This window comes from Salmo salar, chromosome 10, assembly GCF_965601325.2.
Source record: "Salmo salar chromosome 10, fSalSal1, whole genome shotgun sequence".
NCBI lineage: Eukaryota > Metazoa > Chordata > Actinopteri > Salmoniformes > Salmonidae > Salmo > Salmo salar.
Window position 1 is genome coordinate 3,208,621 of NC_138300.1, and position 25,734 is coordinate 3,234,354.

Below are 25,734 nucleotides of genomic sequence, written 5' to 3' on the forward strand. Positions count from 1 at the left end.
CAGGATACCAGACTCCTCAACATCTCTCAGGATACCAGACTCCTCAACATCTGTCAGGATACCAGACTCCTCAACATCTCTCAGGATACCAGACTCCTCAACATCTCTCAGGATACCAGACTCCTCAACATCTGTCAGGATACCAGACTCCTCAACATCTGTCAGGATACCAGACTCCTCAACATCTCTCAGGATACCAGACTCCTCAACATCTCTCAGGATACCAGACTCCTCAACATCTCTCAGGATACCAGTGTCTCCTGCACCATGGAAAACCTACAACTCAATGAGGCTTTAACTTCTACCAGCTGGGAGAATGACATCCTCACAGTAGCCCAGCATTAGCCTCAACAGATTCAATGAAATGCTGTGCCTTGAGTTTGCCTTTTGTTCTAGTTTATAGGCCAGTTTCATAGACAGAGACTAAGCCTAGTCTTCTGAAAGCTTTACTGGTGGGACCATGTCAACTACAAACCTGACGCTCTGTTTAAAGTTTAGAAACGACTGAATACGGGTTTTCGAAACATATGGAGCTTATCTTTAGATAAAAAAAAGACTAACTGTAGCAGGTTTGATCCATACAGCCTACAGCGACTACATTTGCTCCCCAGTTAGGTTAACACACCGGCTAATTAGCACAGGTGGTCGCCTCTGTCTTCCGGAAACAAGCGTTGTAGGGTGGAGATATGATCGTGTGAGAACACGAACCTTATAAAAGGTGTGCAGCAATTTAAGCTTTCGCTTTTATTTTCTTTCTGGCTGATATGAAAGACATGTTCATTTTGTTTCCAACCCCGTACCGTAAGCGATGCGTGTTAATGTTCTGAACAAGCGTCGGAGCTCTTAACAAAATTCCCCCTGCCAGAAGATACCTTTATGAATAGACACTAAAGGTTTCAGATTCAGATAACTTTACTGTCCTCAGAGGCAATTCATCTTGCAGCAGTCATAAAACATATATCTAAAAATGTTAAATAGCAAAGGATATTTACCACCAAATAGGCAGGCTAAGTGCTGTTTCACAGTGCAAGTGCTAAGTGCAATTAGTTCAACATTTGTTCAATTGCAGAATAGCATTCTGAATAAAAGAGAACTTGGCCCCATGTTTTAACCTTAGGTAGTCTGTACCTGCGGCCAGAGGGAAGGAGCTGGAATTCAGGGTGGAGTGGATGGGAAGAGTTAACCACTATTTTATTAGCCTTCTGGATGGTTCTGCCCAGGTAGAGAGAGACGGAGGGCTCTGACCAGGTAGAGAGATGGAGGGCTCTGCCCAGGTAGAGAGATGGAGGGCTCTGACCAGGTAGAGAGATGGAGGGCTCTGCCCAGGTAGAGAGATGGAGGGTTCTGCCCAGGTAGAGAGATGGAGGGCTCTGCCCAGGTAGAGAGATGGAGGGCTCTGCCCAGGTAGAGAGATGGAGGGCTCTGACCAGGTAGAGAGATGGAGGGTTCTGCCCAGGTAGAGAGATGGAGGGCTCTGCCCAGGTAGAGAGATGGAGGGCTCTGCCCAGGTAGAGAGATGGAGGGCTCTGACCAGGTAGAGAGCTGGAGGGCTCTGACCAGGTAGAGAGATGGAGGGCTCTGCCCAGGTAGAGAGATGGAGGGCTCTGACCAGGTAGAGAGATGGAGGGCTCTGACCAGGTAGAGAGATGGAGGGCTCTGACCAGGTAGAGAGATGGAGGGCTCTGACCAGGTAGAGAGATGGAGGGCTCTGACCAGGTAGAGAGAGATGGAGGGCTCTGCCCAGGTAGAGAGATGGAGGGCTCTGACCAGGTAGAGAGATGGAGGGCTCTGACCAGGTAGAGAGATGGAGGGCTCTGACCAGGTAGAGAGATGGAGGGCTCTGACCAGGTAGAGAGAGATGGAGGGCTCTGACCAGGTAGAGAGATGGAGGGCTCTGACCAGGTAGAGAGATGGAGGGCTCTGACCAGGTAGAGAGATGGATGGTTCTGCCCAGGTAGAGAGATGGAGGGCTCTGCCCAGGTAGAGAGATGGAGGGCTCTGACCAGGTAGAGAGAGATGGAGGGCTCTGACCAGGTAGAGAGATGGAGGGTTCTGCCCAGGTAGAGAGATGGAGGTTCTGACCAGGTAGAGAGATGGAGGGCTCTGCCCAGGTAGAGAGAGATGGAGGTTCTGACCAGGTAGAGAGATGGAGGGCTCTGACCAGGTAGAGAGATGGAGGGCTCTGACCAGGTAGAGAGATGGAGGGCTCTGACCAGGTAGAGAGATGGAGGGCTCTGCCCAGGTAGAGAGATGGAGGGCTCTGACCAGGTAGAGAGATGGAGGGCTCTGACCAGGTAGAGAGATGGAGGGCTCTGCCCAGGTAGAGAGATGGAGGGTTCTGACCAGGTAGAGAGATGGAGGGCTCTGACCAGGTAGAGAGATGGAGGGCTCTGACCAGGTAGAGAGACGGAGGGCTCTGACCAGGTAGAGAGATGGAGGGCTCTGCCCAGGTAGAGAGATGGAGGGTTCTGACCAGGTAGAGAGGTGGAGGGCTCTGCCCAGGTAGAGAGATGGAGGGCTCTGACCAGGTAGAGAGATGGAGGGCTCTGACCAGGTAGAGAGATGGAGGGCTCTGACCAGGTAGAGAGATGGAGGGCTCTGCCCAGGTAGAGAGATGGAGGGCTCTGCCCAGGTAGAGAGAGATGGAGGGCTCTGACCAGGTAGAGAGATGGAGGGCTCTGACCAGGTAGAGAGCTGGAGGTCTCTGCCCAGGTAGAGAGATGGAGGGCTCTGCCCAGGTAGAGAGGTGGAGGGTTCTGCCCAGGTAGAGAGATGGAGGGCTCTGCCCAGGTAGAGAGATGGAGGGCTCTGACCAGGTAGAGAGATGGAGGGTTCTGACCAGGTAGAGAGATGGATGGTTCTGCCCAGGTAGAGAGATGGAGGGCTCTGACCAGGTAGAGAGATGGAGGGCTCTGCCCAGGTAGAGAGATGGAGGGCTCTGACCAGGTAGAGAGATGGAGGGCTCTGACCAGGTAGAGAGATGGAGGGCTCTGACCAGGTAGAGAGATGGAGGGTTCTGACCAGGTAGAGAGAGATGGAGGGCTCTGACCAGGTAGAGAGAGATGGAGGGCTCTGCCCAGGTAGAGAGATGGAGGGTTCTGACCAGGTAGAGAGAGATGGAGGGCTCTGACCAGGTAGAGAGAGATGGAGGGCTCTGCCCAGGTAGAGAGATGGAGGGCTCTGACCAGGTAGAGAGATGGAGGGCTCTGCCCAGGTAGAGAGATGGAGGGCTCTGCTCAGGTAGAGAGATGGAGGGCTCTGACCAGGTAGAGAGATGGAGGGCTCTGCCCAGGTAGAGAGATGGAGGGCTCTGACCAGGTAGAGAGATGGAGGGCTCTGCCCAGGTAGAGAGAGATGGAGGGCTCTGACCAGGTAGAGAGATGGAGGGCTCTGACCAGGTAGAGAGATGGAGGGCTCTGACCAGGTAGAGAGATGGAGGGCTCTGCCCAGGTAGAGAGAGATGGAGGGCTCTGCCCAGGTAGAGAGATGGAGGGCTCTGCCCAGGTAGAGAGATGGAGGGCTCTGACCAGGTAGAGAGATGGAGGGCTCTGCCCAGGTAGAGAGAGATGGAGGGCTCTGCCCAGGTAGAGAGATGGAGGGCTCTGCCCAGGTAGAGAGATGACCATTCTTGCTGCCCCATGATTTCCTGACTATCTTGCCCAACCTATTTTTCTGTGCAACCTTGATATTCCCAAACCAGCAGGTTAAGCAGTAGGACAGAATGCTCTCAATTAATGATTTCTAAAAGAGAACCATGATGGTTAGATCAACATTAAAAAGTACAGTTTCCGTAGGAAATACATTCTCTGTTGGCCTTTCTTCAAAATATCGTCAGTACACTGATCGCAGGACAGCTTGTTGTCAATGACTATCCCAAGTTATTTGTACTCCTCCACTATGTCAATGGGCTCACCTTTTATCAGTGATGGTGTGTGCATGGTAGAGTGTTCCTTCCAAAGTCAAACTCCAGGTCCTTTTGTTTTTGATGTATTTAATATTAGATGGGATGACTCACACCAGACAGTAAAATCATTCAGAGTCGGTTCCGTGCTCCGTCTCATCCCCTTCGAGAAGACTGACCCAAAGCAGTACGGTCAGCGTATTTTATCAGGTGGTTCCCTGGGAATCCGGCTCTGGCAGCTGTCTGTGTACAGTACGTATAGTACTGACACTTACTCTTGTGTTACTGACTTGTTGCACCCTCTACAACAACTGATTATTATTTGACCCTGCTGGTCATCTATGAACATTTGAACATCTAGGCCATGTTCTGTTATAATCTCCACCCGGCACAGCCAGAAGAGGACTGGCCACCCCTCATAGCCTGGTTCCTCTCTAGGTTTCTTCCTAGGTTTTGGCCTTTCTAGGGAGTTTTTCCTAAGCCACCGTGCTTCTACACCTGCATTGCTTGCTGTTTGGGGTTTTAGGCTGGGTTTCTGTACAGCACTTTGTGATATCAGCTGATGTAAGAAGGGCTATATAAATACATTTGATTTGATTTGAGTACTGGTGAAAGAACACTGCCCTGTGGGGTTCCACCTGATATAGTACGTATAGTACTGGTGATGGAAAACTGCCCTGTGGGGTTCCACCTGATATAGTACGTATAGTACTGGTGAAAGAACACTGCCCTGTGGGGTTCCACCTGATATAGTACGTATAGTACTGGTGAAAGAACACTGCCCTGTGGGGTTCCACCTGATATAGTACGTATAGTACTGGTGAAAGAACACTGCCCCGTGGGGTTCCACCTGATATAGTACGTATAGTACTGATGAAAGAACACTGCCCCGTGGGGTTCCACCTGATATAGTACGTATAGTACTGGTGAAAGAACACTGCCCCGTGGGGTTCCACCTGATATAGTACGTATAGTACTGGTGAAAGAACACTGCCCCGTGGGGTTCCACCTGATATAGTACGTATAGTACTGGTGAAAGAACACTGCCCCGTGGGGTTCCACCTGATATAGTACGTATAGTACTGGTGAAAGAACACTGCCCTGTGGGGTTCCACCTGATATAGTACGTATAGTACTGGTGAAGGAACACTGCCCCGTGGGGTTCCACCTGATATAGTACGTATAGTACTGGTGAAAGAACACTGCCCCGTGGGGTTCCACCTAATATAGTACGCATAGTACTGATGAAAGAACACTGCCCCGTGGGGTTCCACCTGATATAGTACGTATAGTACTGGTGAAAGAACACTGCCCCGTGGGGTTCCACCTGATATAGTACGTATAGTACTGGTGAAAGAACACTGCCCCGTGGGGTTCCACCTGATATAGTACGTATAGTACTGGTGAAAGAACACTGCCCCGTGGGGTTCCACCTGATATAGTACGTATAGTACTGGTGAAAGAACACTGCCCCGTGGGGTTCCACCTGATATAGTACGTATAGTACTGGTGAAAGAACACTGCCCCGTGGGGTTCCACCTGATATAGTACGTATAGTACTGGTGATAGAACACTGCCCCGTGGGGTTCCACCTGATATAGTACGTATAGTACTGGTGCTAGAACACTGCCCCGTGGGGTTCCACCTGATATAGTACGTATAGTACTGGTGATAGAACACCGCCCCGTGGGGTTCCACCTGATATAGTACGTATAGTACTGGTGAAAGAACACCGCCCCGTGGGGTTCCACCTGATATAGTACGTATAGTACTGGTGAAAGAACACCGCCCTGTGGGGTTCCACCTGATATAGTACGTATAGTACTGGTGAAAGAACACCGCCCTGTGGGGTTCCACCTGATATAGTACGTATAGTACTGGTGAAAGAACACCGCCCTGTGGGGTTCCACCTGATATAGTACGTATAGTACTGGTGAAAGAACACCGCCCTGTGGGGTTCCACCTGATATAGTACGTATAGTACTGGTGAAAGAACACCGCCCTGTGGGGTTCCACCTGATATAGTACGTATAGTACTGGTGAAAGAACACCGCCCTGTGGGGTTCCACCTGATATAGTACGTATAGTACTGGTGAAAGAACACCGCCCTGTGGGGTTCCACCTGATATAGTACGTATAGTACTGGTGAAAGAACACCGCCCTGTGGGGTTCCACCTGATATAGTACATATAGTACTGGTGAAAGAACTCTGCCCTGTGATTTTCCACCTGATATAGTACGTATAGTACTGGTGAAAGAACACTGCCCTGTGGGGTTCCACCTGATATAGTACATATAGTACTGGTGAAAGAACTCTGCCCTGTGGGGTTCCACCTGATATAGTACGTATAGTACTGGTGAAAGAACACTGCCCTGTGGGGTTCCACCTGATAGAGTACGTATAGTACTGGTGAAGGAACACTGCCCTGTGGGGGTTCCACCTGATATAGTACGTATAGTACTGGTGATAGAACACCGCCCTGTGGGGTTCCACCTGATATAGTACGTATAGTACTGGTGAAGGAACACTGCCCTGTGGGGGTTCCACCTGATATAGTACGTATAGTACTGGTGATAGAACACTGCCCTGTGGGGTTCCACCTGATATAGTACGTATAGTACTGGTGAAAGAACACTGCCCTGTGGGGTTCCACCTGATATAGTACGTATAGTACTGATGGACTGGCCCGCCCGTTCCCCAGACCTGAATCCAATTGAGCACATCTGGGACATCATGTCTCGCTCCATCCACCAACGCCACGTTGCACCACAGACTGTCCAGGAGTTGGCGGATGCTTTAGTCCAGGTCTGGGAGAAGATCCCTCAGGAGACCATCCGCCACCTCATCAGGAGCATGCCCAGGCGTTGTAGGGAGGTCATACAGGCACGTGGAGGCCACACACACTACTGAGCCTCATTTTGACTTGTTTTAAGGACATTACATCAAAGTTGGATCAGCCTGTAGTGTGGTTTTCCACTTTAATTTTGAGTGTGACTCCAAATCCAGACCTCCATGGGTTGATCAATTGGATTTCCATTGATTATTTTTGTGTGATTTTGTTGTCAGCACATTCAACTATGTAAAGAAAAAAGTATTTAATAAGATTATTTCATTCATTCAGATCTAGGATGTGTTATTTTAGTGTTCCCTTTATTTTTTTGAGCAGTGTATTATTTTACTAATACACTAAGTACCTATAAAGAGGTTGTGAAAATCAGTAATGCTTTTAATTTGAAACCCAAAAGGAGCGTGTTCTCAGGTAAAAGTCTCAACGGGACCCTTGTGACATCCTGACGTCACCCCATTGAAGTTGAACATTTAAACCATTATGGTTAGGGAAACGGTTAGGGTTAAGGTTAGGGAAACGGTTAAGGTTAACCTCTAGGGTAGGGCGCAGTATTTTCACATCCGGATAAAAAAAACGTACCCGATTTAATCTGGTTATTACTACTGCCCAGAAACTAGAATATGCATATAATTGTTTGATTTGGATAGAAAACACCCTAAAGTTTCTAAAACTGTTTGAATGGTGTCTGTGAGTATAACAGAACTCATATGGCAGGCCAAAACCTGAGAAGATTCCAAACAGGAAGTGCCCTCTCTGACCATTTCTTGGCCTTCTACACTCTATTGAAAACACAGGATCTCTGCTGTAACGTGACACTTTCTAAGGCTCCCATAGGCTCTCAGAAGGCGCCAGAACGTTGAATGATGACTCTCCAGTCTCTGGCTGAAAAACAGTAGCGCATTTGGTAAGTGGTCGATCTGAGAACAATGAGACGGGCGTGCGCGTGCACGAGACGACTCCATTTTCAACTTTGAGTCTTTGAACGAAAATGACGTCTCCCGGTCGGAATATTATCGCTATTTTACGAGAAAAATCGCATAAAAATTGATTTTAAACAGCGTTTGACATGCTTCTAAGTACGGTAATGGAATAATTTTTTGTCACGATACGCGTCCGCGCGTCACTGTTCGGATAGTGTCTTGAACGCACGAACAAAACAGAGGATATTTGAACATAACTATGGATTATTTTGAACCAAAACAACATTTGTGGATGAAGTAGAAGTCCTGGGAGTGCATTCTGACGAAGAACAGCAAAGGTAATCCAATTTTTCTTATAGTAAATCTGAGTTTGGTGAGTGCCAAACTTGGTGGGTGTCAAATTAGCTAGCCCGTGATGGCGAGCTATCTACTCAGAATATTGCAAAATGTGCTTTTGCCGAAAAGCTATTTTAAAATCGGACACCGCGATTGCATAAAGGAGTTCTGTATCTATAATTCTTAAAATAATTGTTATGTTTTTTGTGAACGTTTATCGTGAGTAATTTAGTAAATTCACCGGAAGTTTTCGGTATGTTTGCTAGTTCTGAACATCACATGCTAATGTAAAAAGCTGGTTTTTGATATAAATATGAACTTGATTGAACAAAACATGCATGTATTGTATAACATAATGTCCTAGGAGTGTCATCTGATGAAGATCATCAAAGGTTAGTGCTGCATTTAGCTGTGGTTTTGTTTTTTGTGACATTATATGCTAGCTTGAAAAATGGGTGTGTGATTATTTCTGGCTGGGTACTCTCCTGACATAATCTAATGTTTTGCTTTCGTTGTAAAGCCTTTTTGAAATCGGACAATGTGGTTAGATTAACGAGAGTCTTGTCTTTAAAATGGTGTAAAATAGTCATATGTTTGAGAAATTGAAGTAATAGCATTTCTAAGGTATTTGAATATCACGCCACTCGATTCCACTGGCTGTTGAGTAGGTGGGACGATTTCGTCCCACATGCCCTAGAGAGGTTAAGCTTAGGGAAACGGTTAGGGTTAAGGTTAGGGAAACGGTTAAGGTTAGAGTTAGGGTTAGGGAAACGGTTAGGGTTAAGGTTAGGGAAACGGTTAGGGTTAAGGAAACGGTTAAGGTTAGGGAAACGGTTAGGGTTAAGGTTAGGGAAACGGTTAGGGTAATTCATATCTCAATCGTCTCAAGGCTTAAAAATCCTTCTTTAACCTGTCTAATCCCCTTCATCTACACTGATTGAAGTGGATTTAACAAGTGACATCAATAAGGGATCATAACTTTCACCTGGATTCACCTGGTCAGTCTATGTCATGGAAAGAGCAGGTGTTCTTAATGTTTTGTATACCCAGTGTGTGTGTGTGTGTATGTAGATATATATATATATATATATATATATATATATTCACATTGTTTCAGTAGAAATATTTTAAATTCACCCTTTATTCAAAAAGGAGAAAAAGAAAATAAACTATATAAGACAATGATAATATTACCAAGGTTTCAAATAACTTGTCAGTTACAGCTTTATTTTCCATGTTCTCTTTCTGACTTTGGTCATGATACAGCTCTCTGTGGGAAGAATGTCAGTGTCACATGTTTTATTCTGTAGCACTGCCTCAAACATCCACTACATACGATGGCATACCTGCCTTCTGCAAAATAAAAAGATGACAGCATGAAAAAAAATGATTTAAAATAATTGTAGATTTTCTGAATCTACAAGTTGGGGAAACAACCACGTAAAAATAAAAGCGGTACATTGAGAATTATTCTGAATTAGGCCATGAATCATTTTAGGTCTAAATGTTCACGTCAGCCAGATAACTTCAGCATTGCATTAACATTTACTTAAAAGAAATATCACATGCTGTACAGAATATATAAAAAAGAAAAAAACGGCAATCCCCCAAAATGAAACACTCCTTTAGGACCCTAAACTTCACCTTTATCCCCCACTAGTTTAGGACCCTAACGTCACCCTTATCCCCCACTACTTTAGGACCCTAAACTTCACCTTTATCCCCCACTAGTTTAGGACCCTAACGTCACCCTTATCCCCCACTACTTTAGGACCCTAAACTTCACCCTTAATCCACACTACTTTAGGACCCTAACGTCACCCTTATCCCCCACTACTTTAGAACCCTAACGTCACCCTTATCCCACACTACTTTAGGACCCTAAACTTCACCTTTATCCCACACTACTTTAGGACCCTAAACTTCACCCTTATCCCACACTACTTTAGGACCCTAACGTCACCCTTAATCCACACTACTTTAGGACCCTAAACTTCACCCTGATCCCCCACTCCTTTAGGACCCTAAACTTCACCCTTAATCCACACTACTTTAGGACCCTAAACTTCACCTTTATCCCCCACTACTTTAGGACCCTAACGTCACCCTTATCCCCCACTACTTTAGGACCCTAAACTTCACCCTTATCCCCCACTACTTTAGGACCCTAACGTCACTCTTATCCCCCACTACTTTAGGACCCTAACGTCACCCTTAATCCACACTACTTTAGGACCCTAAACTTCACCTTTATCCCACACTACTTTAGGACCCTAACGTCACCCTTATCCCCCACTACTTTAGGACCCTAAACTTCACCCTTTATCACCCACTACTTTAGGACCCTAAACTTCACCTTTATCCCACACATCGTCAACTCCAGCATTACACGAAAACACAGACATCCATCATTATACATACACATTTTAACTAATATTTTAATCCTTCATTTACATTTGCCATTCAATGATAATGTTACATCATCTTGAGGATATGTAAGTGTCCGCACAGAAACGTGTTAGAGAACAGCAACAAACGAATGAACAGTCCATTGGAAACCGTTCTCAGTGTGCACAGCCAACATACAATGTTAATTACCTTAAATACTTCACCAATATGGATTAGTCAATGAGAATGAGAAGTCTATTGAAATAATCTCCCTTTTGATTTTAGAAGGTTGAATTATTTCTGGGTGGATACCTGGTTTCACGTGGTCATTCACACGTTTCTGATAACAGACCAGACATTGGAGGTACAGGAAGGATCATAAAGGGGGTCGGTGGTCTGGGTTAAACTAAGTACCAAGAAACGAGAGGGGTATGTGGGTCAAACTAAGTGCTTTGAGGAAGAAGGGGTGTGTGGGTTAAGACCATTAATTATCCAGATGCTTGGGTTGTGAACAGTAAAGCTTCTCCTTCGTTACAGCTCGATTCAACGTGACGTAAACACGATCATGTAGTGCAGCGTTTCCCAAAAATCTGTCCTGGGGGGAAGGGGGCAGGACAGAGTTTGGGAATCTCTGATGTATGGTCACAGATCAAATGTGTCTTTTTTTTTTTTATTTATCCAGCATGTCTACAAAACCAAAATGACTGAAACATCTGCAGTTATAATACAATCGGGTTCAGCAGTGGAGAGTGGGAGGGTCTTGGGTCGGGTGGGTCATGTGACAGGGTAGTTACAGTGTGGGTGGCTTCAGCCCGTACTTCCTGGCTACCTCGGTCTGGGCGTATGCTGCGTCACACAGTGAGTAGAGGTGGGCCATCTCCATCTCAGACTTGGCCAGGTTGATGGCCTTGTTGAACATGTCTATTGCCTTGTCCAGGTTGCCCCTGGGAAAAAGAGATGTTAATAAATTATTCTACACCTGCATTACTTGCTGTTTGGGGGTTTTAGGCTGATTATTATTATTTGACCATGCTGGTAATTTATGAACATTTGAACATCTTGGCCACGTGCTGTTATAATCTCCACCCGGCACAGCCAGAAGAGGACTGGCCACCCCTCAGAGCCTGGTTCCTCTCGGTTTCTTCCTAGGTTTTGGCCTTTCTAGTTTTTCCTAGCCACCGTGCTTCTACACCTGCATTGCTTGCTGTTTGGGGTTTTAGGCTGGGTTTCTGTACAGCACTTTAAGATATCAGCTGATGTAAGAAAAGCTATATAAATAAATATGATTTTATTTTATTATTTTAACGTGTTTTATACACTGTGGACAAAACATTAAGAACACCTTTCTAAATGATTGAGTTGCACCCCCTTCTGCCCTCAGAACAGCCTCGATTCTTCAGGGTACGGACTCTACAAGGTCTCGAAAACGTTCCACAGCGATGCTGGGAACATGTTGACTCCAATGCTTCCCCCAGTTGTGTCCAGTTGGCTGGATGTCCTTCTGGTGGTGGACCATTCTTGATACACACGGGAAACTGTTGAGCGTGAAAAAACCCAGCAGCGTTGCAGTTCTTGACACAAACCGGTGCGCCTGGCACCTACTACCATACCCCCCGTTCAAAGACAGTTTTGTCTTGCCCATTCACCCTCAATGGCACACACACACACACAATCCATATCTCAAGGCTTAAAGATCCTTCTTTAACCCGTCTCCTCACCTTCATCTACACTAATTGTAGTGGATTTAACAAGTGGACATCAATAAGGGATCATAACTTTCACCTGGATTCACCTGGTCGGTCTAATGCTTTGTCCACCCAGTGTATATTGTAATGTGCATCAGCATATAAAACCTAAACATCAGTTATCTCGTGCCTTTTAAACCAAACTCCAAAGTCTGTGTTAATTGTTTATTACTGGACGATATTTAAAAAAGGATTCAGCTTAACCTTTGAACTTCGATAGTTCCCATGGTTTCGTAGGCAAAATCACATTTATTGTCGATCTCGATGGCCTTGCTGATGAGGTCCAGACCCAGGTCCAAGTCCTGCTTCCACTGGAGCTGCAATAACCTGAATACAAAAGAGAGGAATTGCAACTGGCTGGGCCCCACACAGAACGTCTGTAGTAGCGTTGTCCGACTAACTCGCCCCTTGTGGACGTATGTTGTAGCGTTGTCCGACTAACTCACCCCTTGTGGACGTATGTTGTAGCGTAGTCCGGCTAACTCACCCCTTGTGGACGTGCGTTGTCCGACTAACTCACCCCTTGTGGACGTGTGTTGTCCGACTAACTCACCCCCTGTGGACTTATGTTGTAGAGTTGTCCGACTAACTCACCCCTTGTGGACGTATGTTGTAGCGTTGTCAGACTAACTCGCCCCTTGTGGACGTATGTTGTAGCGTTGTCCGACTAACTCACCCCTTGTGGACGTGTGTTGTAGCGTTGTCCGACTAACTCACCCCTTGTGGACGTGTGTTGTAGCGTTGTCCGACTAACTAGCCCCTTGTGGACGTGTGTTGTAGCGTTGTCCGACTAACTCACCCCTTGTGGACGTGCGTTGTCCGACTAACTCACCCCCTGTGGACGTATGTTGTAGCGTTGTCCGACTAACTCACCCCTTGTGGACGTATGTTGTAGCGTTGTCAGACTAACTCACCCCTTGTGGACGTATGTTGTAGCGTTGTCCGACTAACTCGCCCCTTGTGGACGTATGTTGTAGCGTTGTCCGACTAACACACCCCTACTGGACGTGCGTTGTCTGACTAACTCACCCCTTGTGGACGTATGTTGTAGCGTTGTCCGACTAACTCACCCCTTGTGGACGTGCGTTGTCCGACTAACTCACCCCTTGTGGACGTGTGTTGTCCGACTAACTCACCCCTTGTGGACGTATGTTGTAGCGTTGTCCGACTAACTCACCCCTTGTGGACGTATGTTGTAGCGTTGTCCGACTAACACACCCCTACTGGACGTGCGTTGTCTGACTAACTCACCCCTTGTGGACGTATGTTGTAGCGTTGTCCGACTAACTCACCCCTTGTGGACGTGCGTTGTCCGACTAACTCACCCCTTGTGGACGTATGTTGTAGCGTTGTCCGACTAACTCACCCCTTGTGGACGTGCGTTGTAGCGTTGTCCGACTAACTCACCCCTTGTGGACGTGCGTTGTAGCGTTGTCCGACTAACTCACCCCTTGTGGACGTGCGTTGTAGCGTTGTCCGACTAACTCGCCCCTTGTGGACGTGCGTTGTAGCGTTGTCCGACTAACTCGCCCCTTGTGGACGTGCGTTGTCCGACTAACTCGCCCCTTGTGGACGTGCGTTGTCCGACTAACTCGCCCCTTGTGGACGTGCGTTGTCCGACTAACTCGCCCCTTGTGGACGTGCGTTGTCCGACTAACTCGCCCCTTGTGGAAGTGCGTTGTCCGACTAACTCGCCCCTTGTGGACGTGCGTTGTCCGACTAACTCACCATTTGTGGGCGTATGTTGTAGCGTTGTCCGACTAACTCACCACTTGTGGACGTATGTTGTAGCATTGTCCGACTAACTCACCCCTTGTGGACGTGCGTTGTCCGACTAACTCACCCCTTGTGGACGTATGTTGTACCGTTGTCCGACTAACTCACCCCTTGTGGACGTGCGTTGTCTCGACTAACTCACCCCTTGTGGACGTATGTTGTAGCGTTGTCCGACTAACTCACCCCTTGTGGACGTATGTTGTAGCGTTGTCCGACTAACTCACCCCTTGTGGACGTGTGTTGTCCGACTAACTCACCCCTTGTGGACGTATGTTGTAGCGTTGTCCGACTAACTCACCCCTTGTGGACGTATGTTGTAGCGTTGTCCGACTAACTCACCCCTTGTGGACGTGCGTTGTCCGACTAACTCACCCCTTGTGGACGTATGTTGTAGCGTTGTCCGACTAACTCACCCCTTGTGGACGTGCGTTGTCCGACTAACTCACCCCTTGTGGACGTATGTTGTAGCGTTGTCCGACTAACTCACCCCTTGTGGACGTGCGTTGTAGCGTTGTCCGACTAACTCACCCCTTGTGGACGTGTGTTGTAGCGTTGTCCGACTAACTCACCCCTTGTGGACGTATGTTGTAGCGTTGTCCGACTAACTCACCCCTTGTGGACGTATGTTGTAGCGTTGTCCGACTAACTCACCCCTTGTGGACGTATGTTGTCCGACTAACTCACCCCTTGTGGACGTATGTTTTAGCGTTGTCAGAGTAACTCACCCCTTGTGGACGTGTGTTGTAGCGTTGTCCGACTAACTCACCCCTTGTGGACGTGCGTTGTCTGACTAACTCACCCCTTGTGGACGTATGTTGTAGCGTTGTCCGACTAACTCACCCCTTGTGGACGTGCGTTGTCTGACTAACTCACCCTTTGTGGACGTGTGTTGTAGCATTGTCCGACTAACTCACCCCTTGTGGACGTGTGTTGTAGCGTTGTCAGACTAACTCACCCCTTGTGGACGTGTGTTGTAGCGTTGTCAGACTAACTCACCCCTTGTGGACGTGTGTTGTAGCATTGTCCGACTAACTCACCCCTTGTGGACGTGCGTTGTCCGACTAACTCACCCCTTGTGGACGTATGTTGTAGCGTTGTCCGACTAACTCACCCCTTGTGGAGGTGTGTTGTCCGACTAACTCACCCCTTGTGGGCGTATGTTGTAGCGTTGTCCGACTAACTCACCCCTTGTGGACGTATGTTGTAGCATTGTCCGACTAACTCACCCCTTGTGGAGGTGTGTTGTCCGACTAACTCACCCCTTGTGGGCGTATGTTGTAGCGTTGTCCGACTAACTCACCCCTTGTGGACGTATGTTGTAGCATTGTCCGACTAACTCACCCCTTGTGGACGTATGTTGTAGCGTTGTCCGACTAACTCACCCCTTGTGGACGTGCGTTGTCCGACTAACTCACCCCTTGTGGACGTATGTTGTAGCGTTGTCTGACTAACTCACCCCTTGTGGACGTATGTTGTAGCGTTGACTAACTCACCCCTTGTGGACGTATGTTGTAGCGTTGTCCGACTAACTCACCCCTTGTGGACGTGCGTTGTCCGACTAACTCACCCCTTGTGGACGTATGTTGTAGCGTTGTCCGACTAACTCACCCCTTGTGGACGTATGTTGTAGCGTTGTCAGACTAACTCACCCCTTGTGGACTGCGTTGTCCGACTAACTCACCCCTTGTGGACGTCGTTGTCCGACTAACTCACCCCTTGTGGACGTATGTTGTAGCGTTGTCCGACTAACTCACCCCTTGTGGACGTGCGTTGTCCGACTAACTCACCCCTTGTGGACGTATGTTGTAGCGTTGTCCGACTAACTCACCCCTTGTGGACGTATGTTGTAGCGTTGTCCGACTAACTCACCCCTTGTGGACGTATGTTGTAGCGTTGTCCGACTAACTCACCCCTTGTGGACGTGTGTTGTCCGACTAACTCACCCCTTGTGGACGTATGTTGTAGCGTTGTCCGACTAACTCACCCCTTGTGGACGTGCGTTGTCCGACTAACTCACCCCTTGTGGACGTGTGTTGTAGCGTTGTCCGACTAACTCACCCCTTGTGGACGTATGTTGTAGCGTTGTCCGACTAACTCACCCCTTGTGGACGTATGTTGTAGCGTTGTCCGACTAACTGGCCCCTTGTGGACGTGCGTTGTAGCGTTGTCCGAATAACTCGTCCCTTGTGGACGTGCGTTGTCCGACGAACTCGCCCCTTGTGGACGTGCGTTGTCCGACTAACTCACCCCTTGTGGACGTATGTTGTAGCGTTGTCTGACTAACTCACCCCTTGTGGACGTGTGCTGTCCGACTAACTCACCCCTTGTGGACGTATGTTGTAGCGTTGTCCGACTAACTCACCCCTTGTGGACGTTCGTTGTCTGACTAACTCACCCCTTGTGGACGTATGTTGTAGCGTTGTCCGACTAACTCACCCCTTGTGGACGTGCGTTGTCTGACTAACTCACCCCTTGTGGACGTGTGTTGTAGCGTTGTCCGACTAACTCACCCCTTGTGGACGTGCGTTGTCCGACTAACTCACCCCTTGTGGACGTATGTTGTAGCGTTGTCCGACTAACTCACCCCTTGTGGACGTGCGTTGTCCGACTAACTCACCCCTTGTGGACGTATGTTTTAGCGTTGTCCGACTAACTCACCCCTTGTGGACGTATGTTGTAGCGTTGTCAGACTAACTCACCCCTTGTGGACATGTGTTGTAGCGTTGTCCGACTAACTCACCCCTTGTGGACCTGCGTTGTCCGACTAACTCACCCCTTGTGGACGTATGTTGTAGCGTTGTCCGACTAACTCACCCCTTGTAGACGTATGTTGTAGCGTTGTCCGACTAAGTCACCCCTTGTGGACGTATGTTGTCCGACTAACTCACCCCTTGTGGACGTATGTTGTAGCGTTGTCCGACTAACTCACCCCTTGTGGACGTGCGTTGTCCGACTAACTCACCCCTTGTGGACGTATTTTGTAGCGTTGTCCGACTAACTCACCCCTTGTGGACGTATGTTGTAGCGTTGTCAGACTAACTCACCCCTTGTGGACGTGTGTTGTCCGACTAACTCACCCCTTGTGGACGTATGTTGTAGCGTTGTCCGACTAACTCACCCCTTGTGGACGTATGTTGTAGCGTTGTCCGACTAACTCACCCCTTGTGGACGTGTCGTTGTCCGACTAACTCACCCCTTGTGGACGTATGTTGTAGCGTTGTCCGACTAACTCACCCCTTGTGGACGTTCGTTGTCTGACTAACTCACCCCTTGTGGACGTATGTTGTAGCGTTGTCCGACTAACTCACCCCTTGTGGACGTGCGTTGTCTGACTAACTCACCCTTTGTGGACGTGTGTTGTAGCGTTGTCCGACTAACTCACCCCTTGTGGACGTGTGTTGTAGCGTTGTCAGACTAACTCACCCCTTGTGGACGTATGTTGTAGCGTTGTCAGACTAACTCACCCCTTGTGGACGTGTGTTGTAGCGTTGTCCGACTAACTCACCCCTTGTGGACGTGCGTTGTCCGACTAACTCACCCCCTGTGGACGTATGTTGTAGCGTTGTCCGACTAACTCACCCCTTGTGGACGTGTGTTGTCCGACTAACTCACCCCTTGTGGACGTATGTTGTAGCGTTGTCCAACTAACTCACCCCTTGTGGACGTATGTTGTAGCGTTGTCCGACTAACTCACCCCTTGTGGACGTATGTTGTAGCGTTGTCCGACTAACTCACCCCTTGTGGACGTATGTTGTCCGACTAACTCACCCCTTGTGGACGTATGTTTTAGCGTTGTCAGAGTAACTCACCCCTTGTGGACGTGTGTTGTAGCGTTGTCCGACTAACTCACCCCTTGTGGACGTGCGTTGTCTGACTAACTCACCCCTTGTGGACGTATGTTGTAGCGTTGTCCGACTAACTCACCCCTTGTGGACGTGCGTTGTCTGACTAACTCACCCTTTGTGGACGTGTGTTGTAGCATTGTCCGACTAACTCACCCCTTGTGGACGTGTGTTGTAGCGTTGTCAGACTAACTCACCCCTTGTGGACGTGTGTTGTAGCGTTGTCAGACTAACTCACCCCTTGTGGACGTGTGTTGTAGCATTGTCCGACTAACTCACCCCTTGTGGACGTGCGTTGTCCGACTAACTCACCCCTTGTGGACGTATGTTGTAGCGTTGTCCGACTAACTCACCCCTTGTGGAGGTGTGTTGTCCGACTAACTCACCCCTTGTGGGCGTATGTTGTAGCGTTGTCCGACTAACTCACCCCTTGTGGACGTATGTTGTAGCATTGTCCGACTAACTCACCCCTTGTGGAGGTGTGTTGTCCGACTAACTCACCCCTTGTGGGCGTATGTTGTAGCGTTGTCCGACTAACTCACCCCTTGTGGACGTATGTTGTAGCATTGTCCGACTAACTCACACCTTGTGGACGTATGTTGTAGCGTTGTCCGACTAACTCACCCCTTGTGGACGTGCGTTGTCCGACTAACTCACCCCTTGTGGACGTATGTTGTAGCGTTGTCTGACTAACTCACCCCTTGTGGACGTATGTTGTAGCGTTGTCAGACTAACTCACCCCTTGTGGACATGCGTTGTCCGACTAACTCACCCCTTGTGGACGTGCGTTGTCCGACTAACTCACCCCTTGTGCACGTATGTTGTAGCGTTGTCCGACTAACTCACCCCTTGTGGACGTGCGTTGTCCGACTAACTCACCCCTTGTGGACGTATATTGTAGCGCTGTCCGACTAACTCACCCCTTGTGGACGTATGTTGTAGCGTTGTCCGACTAACTCACCCCTTGTGGACGTATGTTGTAGCGTTGTCTGACTAACTCACCCCTTGTGGACGTGTGTTGTCCGACTAACTCACCTCTTGTGGACGTATGTTGTAGCGTTGTCCGACTAACTCACCCCTTGTGGACGTGCGTTGTCCGACTAACTCACCCCTTGTGGACGTGTGTTGTAGCGTTGTCCGACTAACTCACCCCTTGTGGACGTATGTTGTAGCGTTGTCAGACTAACTCACCCCTTGTGGACGTATGTTGTAGCGTTGTCCGACTAACTGGCCCCTTGTGGACGTGCGTTGTAGCGTTGTCCGAATAACTCGTCCCTTGTGGACGTGCGTTGTCCGACGAACTCGCCCCTTGTGGACGTGCGTTGTCCGACTAACTCACCCCTTGTGGATATATGTTGTAGCGTTGTCAGACTAACTCACCCCTTGTGGACGTATGTTGTAGCGTTGTCTGACTAACTCACCCCTTGTGGACGTGTGCTGTCCGACTAACTCACCCCTTGTGGACGTATGTTGTAGCGTTGTCCGACTAACTCACCCCTTGTGGACGTTCGTTGTCTGACTAACTCACCCCTTGTGGACGTATGTTGTAGCGTTGTCCGACTAACTCACCCCTTGTGGACGTGCGTTGTCTGACTAACTCACCCTTTGTGGACGTGTGTTGTAGCGTTGTCCGACTAACTCACCCCTTGTGGACCTGCGTTGTCCGACTAACTCACCCCTTGTGGACGTATGTTGTAGCGTTGTCCGACTAACTCACCCCTTGTGGACGTATGTTGTCCGACTAACTCACCCGTTGTGGACGTATGTTTTAGCGTTGTCCGACTAACTCACCCCTTGTGGACGTATGTTGTAGCGTTGTCAGACTAACTCACCCCTTGTGGACGTGTGTTGTAGCGTTGTCCGACTAACTCACCCCTTGTGGACCTGCGTTGTCCGACTAACTCACCCCTTGTGGACGTATGTTGTAGCGTTGTCCGACTAACTCACCCCTTGTAGACGTATGTTGTAGCGTTGTCCGACTAAGTCACCCCTTGTGGACGTATGTTGTCCGACTAACTCACCCCTTGTGGACGTATGTTGTAGCGTTGTCCGACTAACTCACCCCTTGTGGACGTGCGTTGTCCGACTAACTCACCCCTTCTGGACGTATATTGTAGCGTTGTCCGACTAACTCACCCCTTGTGGACGTATGTTGTAGCGTTGTCCGACTAACTCACCCCTTGTGGAGGTGTGTTGTCCGACTAACTCACCCCTTGTGGGCGTATGTTGTAGCGTTGTCCGACTAACTCACCCCTTGTGGACGTATGTTGTAGCATTGTCCGACTAACTCACCCCTTGTGGACGTATGTTGTAGCGTTGTCAGACTAACTCACCCCTTGTGGACGTGCGTTGTCCGACTAACTCACCCCTTGTGGACGTATGTTGTAGCGTTGTCTGACTAACTCACCCCTTGTGGACGTATGTTGTAGCGTTGTGTGACTAACTCACCCCTTGTGGACGTATGTTGTAGCGTTGTGTGACTAACTCACCCCTTGTGGACGTATGTTGTAGCGTTGTCCGACTAACTCACCCCTTGTGGACGTATGTTGTAGCATTGTCCGACTAACTCACCCCTTGTGGACGTATGTTGTAGCATTGTCCGACTAACTCACCCCTTGTGGACGTGCGTTGTCCGACTAACTCACCCCTTGTGGACGTATGTTGTAGCGTTGTCAGACTAACTCACCCCTTGTGGACGTGCGTTGTCCGACTAACTCACCCCTTGTGGACGTGCGTTGTCCGACTAACTCACCCCTTGTGGACGTATGTTGTAGCGTTGTCCGACTAACTCACCCCTTGTGGACGTGCGTTGTCCGACTAACTCACCCCTTGTGGACGTATGTTGTAGCGTTGTCAGACTAACTCACCCCTTGTGGACGTGCGCTGTCCGACTAACTCACCCCTTGTGGGCGTGCGTTGTCCGACTAACTCACCCCTTGTGGACGTGCGTTGTCCGACTAACTCACCCCTTGTGGACGTGCATTGTCCGACTAACTCACCCCTTGTGGACGTGTGTTGTCCGACTAACTCACCTCTTGTGGACGTATGTTGTAGCGTTGTCCGACTAACTCACCACTTGTGGACGTGCGTTGTCCGACTAACTCACCCCTTGTGGACGTGCGTTGTAGCGTTGTCAGACTAACTCACCCCTTGTGGACGTATGTTGTAGCGTTGTCTGACTAACTCACCCCTTGTGAACGTGTGTTGTCCGACTAACTCACCTCTTGTGGACGTATGTTGTAGCGTTGTCCGACTAACTCACCCCTTGTGGACGTGCGTTGTCCGACTAACTCACCCCATGTGGACGTGTGTTGTAGCGTTGTCCGACTAACTCACCCCCTGTGGACGTATGTTGTAGCGTTGTCAGACTAACTCACCCCTTGTGGACGTGTGTTGTAGCGTTGTCCGACTAACTCACCCCTTGTGGACGTGCGTTGTCCGACTAACTCACCCCCTGTGGACGTATGTTGTAGCGTTGTCCGACTAACTCACCCCTTGTGGACGTGTGTTGTCCGACTAACTCACCCCTTGTGGACGTATGTTGTAGCGTTGTCCGACTAACTCACCCCTTGTGGACGTATGTTGTAGCGTTGTCAGACTAACTCACCCCTTGTGGACGTGCTTTGTCTGACTAACTCACCCCTTGTGGACGTATGTTGTAGCGTTGTCCGACTAACTCACCCCTTGTGGACGTATGTTGTCCGACAAACTCAACCCTTGTGGACGTATGTTGTAGCGTTGTCCGACTAACTCACCCCTTCTGGACGTATATTGTAGCGTTGTCCGACTAACTCACCCCTTGTGGACTTATGTTGTAGCGTTGTCCGACTAACTCACCCCTTGTGGAGGTGTGTTGTCCGACTAACTCACCCCTTGTGGGCGTATGTTGTAGCGTTGTCCGACTAACTCACCCCTTGTGGACGTATGTTGTAGCATTGTCCGACTAACTCAACCCTTGTGGACGTATGTTGTAGCGTTGTCTGACTAACTCACCCCTTGTGGACGTATGTTGTAGCGTTGTGTGACTAACTCACCCCTTGTGGACGTATGTTGTAGCGTTGTCCGACTAACTCACCCCTTGTGGACGTATGTTGTAGCATTGTCCGACTAACTCAACCCTTGTGGACGTATGTTGTAGCATTGTCCGACTAACTCACCCCTTGTGGACGTGCGTTGTCCGACTAACTCACCCCTTGTGGACGTATTTTGTAGCGTTGTCCGACTAACTCACCCCTTGTGGACGTATGTTGTAGCGTTGTCAGACTAACTCACCCCTTGTGGACGTATGTTGTAGCATTGTCCGACTAACTCAACCCTTGTGGACGTATGTTGTAGCATTGTCCGACTAACTCAACCCTTGTGGACGTATGTTGTAGCATTGTCCGACTAACTCACCCCTTGTGGACGTGCGTTGTCCGACTAACTCACCCCTTGTGGACGTATTTTGTAGCGTTGTCCGACTAACTCACCCCTTGTGGACGTATGTTGTAGCGTTGTCAGACTAACTCACCCCTTGTGGACGTGCGTTGTCCGACTAACTCACCCCTTGTGGACGTGCGTTGTCCGACTAACTCACCCCTTGTGGACGTGCGTTGTCCGACTAACTCACCCCTTGTGGACGTATGTTGTAGCATTGTCCGACTAACTCACCCCTTGTGGACGTGCGTTGTCCGACTAACTCACCCCTTGTGGACGTATATTGTAGCGTTGTCCGACTAACTCACCCCTTGTGGACGTATGTTGTAGCGTTGTCTGACTAACTCACCCCTTGTGGACGTGTGTTGTCCGACTAACTCACCTCTTGTGGACGTATGTTGTAGCGTTGTCCGACTAACTCACCCCTTGTGGACGTGCGTTGTCCGACTAACTCACCCCTTGTGGACGTGTGTTGTAGCGTTGTCAGACTAAGTCACCCCTTGTGGACGTGTGTTGTAGCGTTGTCAGACTAACTCACCCCTTGTGGACGTGTGTTGTAGCGTTGTCCGACTAACTCACCCCTTGTGGACGTGCGTTGTCCGACTAACTCACCCCCTGTGGACGTATGTTGTAGCGTTGTCCGACTAACTCACCCCTTGTGGACGTATGTTGTAGCGTTGTCCGACTAACTCACCCCTTGTGGACGTATGTTGTCCGACTAACTCACCCCTTGTGGACGTATGTTTTAGCGTTGTCAGAGTAACTCACCCCTTGTGGACGTGTGTTGTAGCGTTGTCCGACTAACTCACCCCTTGTGGACGTGCGTTGTCTGACTAACTCACCCCTTGTGGACGTATGTTGTAGCGTTGTCCGACTAACTCACCCCTTGTGGACGTGCGTTGTCTGACTAACTCACCCTTTGTGGACGTGTGTTGTAGCATTGTCCGACTAACTCACCCCTTGTGGACGTGTGTTGTAGCGTTGTCAGACTAACTCACCCCTTGTGGACGTGTGTTGTAGCGTTGTCAGACTAACTCACCCCTTGTGGACGTGTGTTGTAGCATTGTCCGACTAACTCACCCCTTGTGGACGTGCGTTGTCCGACTAACTCACCCCTTGTGGACGTATGTTGTAGCGTTGTCCGACTAACTCACCCCTTGTGGAGGTGTGTTGTCCGACTAACTCACCCCTTGTGGGCGTATGTTGTAGCGTTGTCCGACTAACTCACCCCTTGTGGACGTATGTTGTAGCATTGTCCGACTAACTCACCCCTTGTGGAGGTGTGTTGTCCGACTAACTCACCCCTTGTGGGCGTATGTTGTAGCGTTGTCCGACTAACTCACCCCTTGTGGACGTATGTTGTAGCATTGTCCGACTAACTCACCCCTTGTGGACGTATGTTGTACCGTTGTCCGACTAACTCACCCCTTGTGGACGTGCGTTGTCCGACTAACTCACCCCTTGTGGACGTATGTTGTAGCGTTGTCTGACTAACTCACCCCTTGTGGACGTATGTTGTAGCGTTGTGTGACTAACTCACCCCTTGTGGACGTATGTTGTAGAGTTGTCCGACTAACTCACACCTTGTGGACGTATGTTGTAGCATTGTCCGACTAACTCACCCCTTGTGGACGTGCGTTGTCCGACTAACTCACCCCTTGTGGACGTATTTTGTAGCGTTGTCCGACTAACTCACCCCTTGTGGACGTATGTTGTAGCGTTGTCCGACTAACTCACCCCTTGTGGACGTATGTTGTAGCGTTGTCCGACTAACTCACCCCTTGTGGACGTATGTTGTAGCGTTGTCCGACTAACACACCCCTACTGGACGTGCGTTGTCTGACTAACTCACCCCTTGTGGACGTATGTTGTAGCGTTGTCCGACTAACTCACCCCTTGTGGACGTGCGTTGTCCGACTAACTCACCCCTTGTGGACGTGTGTTGTCCGACTAACTCACCCCTTGTGGACGTATGTTGTAGCGTTGTCCGACTAACTCACCCCTTGTGGACGTATGTTGTAGCGTTGTCCGACTAACACACCCCTACTGGACGTGCGTTGTCTGACTAACTCACCCCTTGTGGACGTATGTTGTAGCGTTGTCCGACTAACTCACCCCTTGTGGACGTGCGTTGTCCGACTAACTCACCCCTTGTGGACGTATGTTGTAGCGTTGTCCGACTAACTCACCCCTTGTGGACGTGCGTTGTAGCGTTGTCCGACTAACTCACCCCTTGTGGACGTGCGTTGTAGCGTTGTCCGACTAACTCACCCCTTGTGGACGTGCGTTGTAGCGTTGTCCGACTAACTCGCCCCTTGTGGACGTGCGTTGTCCGACTAACTCGCCCCTTGTGGACGTGCGTTGTCCGACTAACTCGCCCCTTGTGGACGTGCGTTGTCCGACTAACTCGCCCCTTGTGGACGTGCGTTGTCCGACTAACTCGCCCCTTGTGGACGTGCGTTGTCCGACTAACTCGCCCCTTGTGGAAGTGCGTTGTCCGACTAACTCGCCCCTTGTGGACGTGCGTTGTCCGACTAACTCACCATTTGTGGGCGTATGTTGTAGCGTTGTCCGACTAACTCACCACTTGTGGACGTATGTTGTAGCATTGTCCGACTAACTCACCCCTTGTGGACGTGCGTTGTCCGACTAACTCACCCCTTGTGGACGTATGTTGTACCGTTGTCCGACTAACTCACCCCTTGTGGACGTGCGTTGTCCGACTAACTCACCCCTTGTGGACGTATGTTGTAGCGTTGTCCGACTAACTCACCCCTTGTGGACGTATGTTGTAGCGTTGTCAGACTAACTCACCCCTTGTGGACGTGTGATGTCCGACTAACTCACCCCTTGTGGATGTATGTTGTAGCGTTGTCAGACTAACTCACCCCTTGTGGACGTATGTTGTAGCGTTGTCCGACTAACTCACCCCTTGTGGACGTGTGTTGTCCGACTAACTCACCCCTTGTGGACGTATGTTGTAGCGTTGTCCGACTAACTCACCCCTTGTGGACGTTCGTTGTCTGACTAACTCACCCCTTGTGGACGTATGTTGTAGCGTTGTCCGACTAACTCACCCCTTGTGGACGTGCGTTGTCTGACTAACTCACCCTTTGTGGACGTGTGTTGTAGCGTTGTCCGACTAACTCACCCCTTGTGGACGTGTGTTGTAGCGTTGTCAGACTAACTCACCCCTTGTGGACGTATGTTGTAGCGTTGTCAGACTAACTCACCCCTTGTGGACGTGTGTTGTAGCGTTGTCCGACTAACTCACCCCTTGTGGACGTGCGTTGTCCGACTAACTCACCCCCTGTGGACGTATGTTGTAGCGTTGTCCGACTAACTCACCCCTTGTGGACGTGTGTTGTCCGACTAACTCACCCCTTGTGGACGTATGTTGTAGCGTTGTCCAACTAACTCACCCCTTGTGGACGTATGTTGTAGCGTTGTCCGACTAACTCACCCCTTGTGGACGTATGTTGTAGCGTTGTCCGACTAACTCACCCCTTGTGGACGTATGTTGTCCGACTAACTCACCCCTTGTGGACGTATGTTTAAGCG

At 49.4% G+C, this 25,734-nt stretch overlaps 1 protein-coding gene across 1 annotated transcript in view; it reads right to left on the reverse strand.

The window, feature by feature from the left end:
• Positions 1 to 9,212: 9,212 nt before the first annotated feature.
• LOC106591638 (mitochondrial import receptor subunit TOM70) overlaps positions 9,213 to 25,734 on the reverse strand; it is a 147,842-nt gene continuing 131,320 nt past the window's right edge. The window contains exons 11-12 of the mRNA XM_082956675.1: positions 12,344 to 12,466; positions 9,213 to 11,338 (exon numbers count right to left, since the gene is read on the reverse strand). Of these exons, the coding sequence (XP_082812801.1) occupies positions 11,185 to 11,338; positions 12,344 to 12,466 (277 nt within the window). The 3' untranslated portion in view covers positions 9,213 to 11,184. The remainder of the gene's footprint in view (positions 11,339 to 12,343; positions 12,467 to 25,734) is intronic.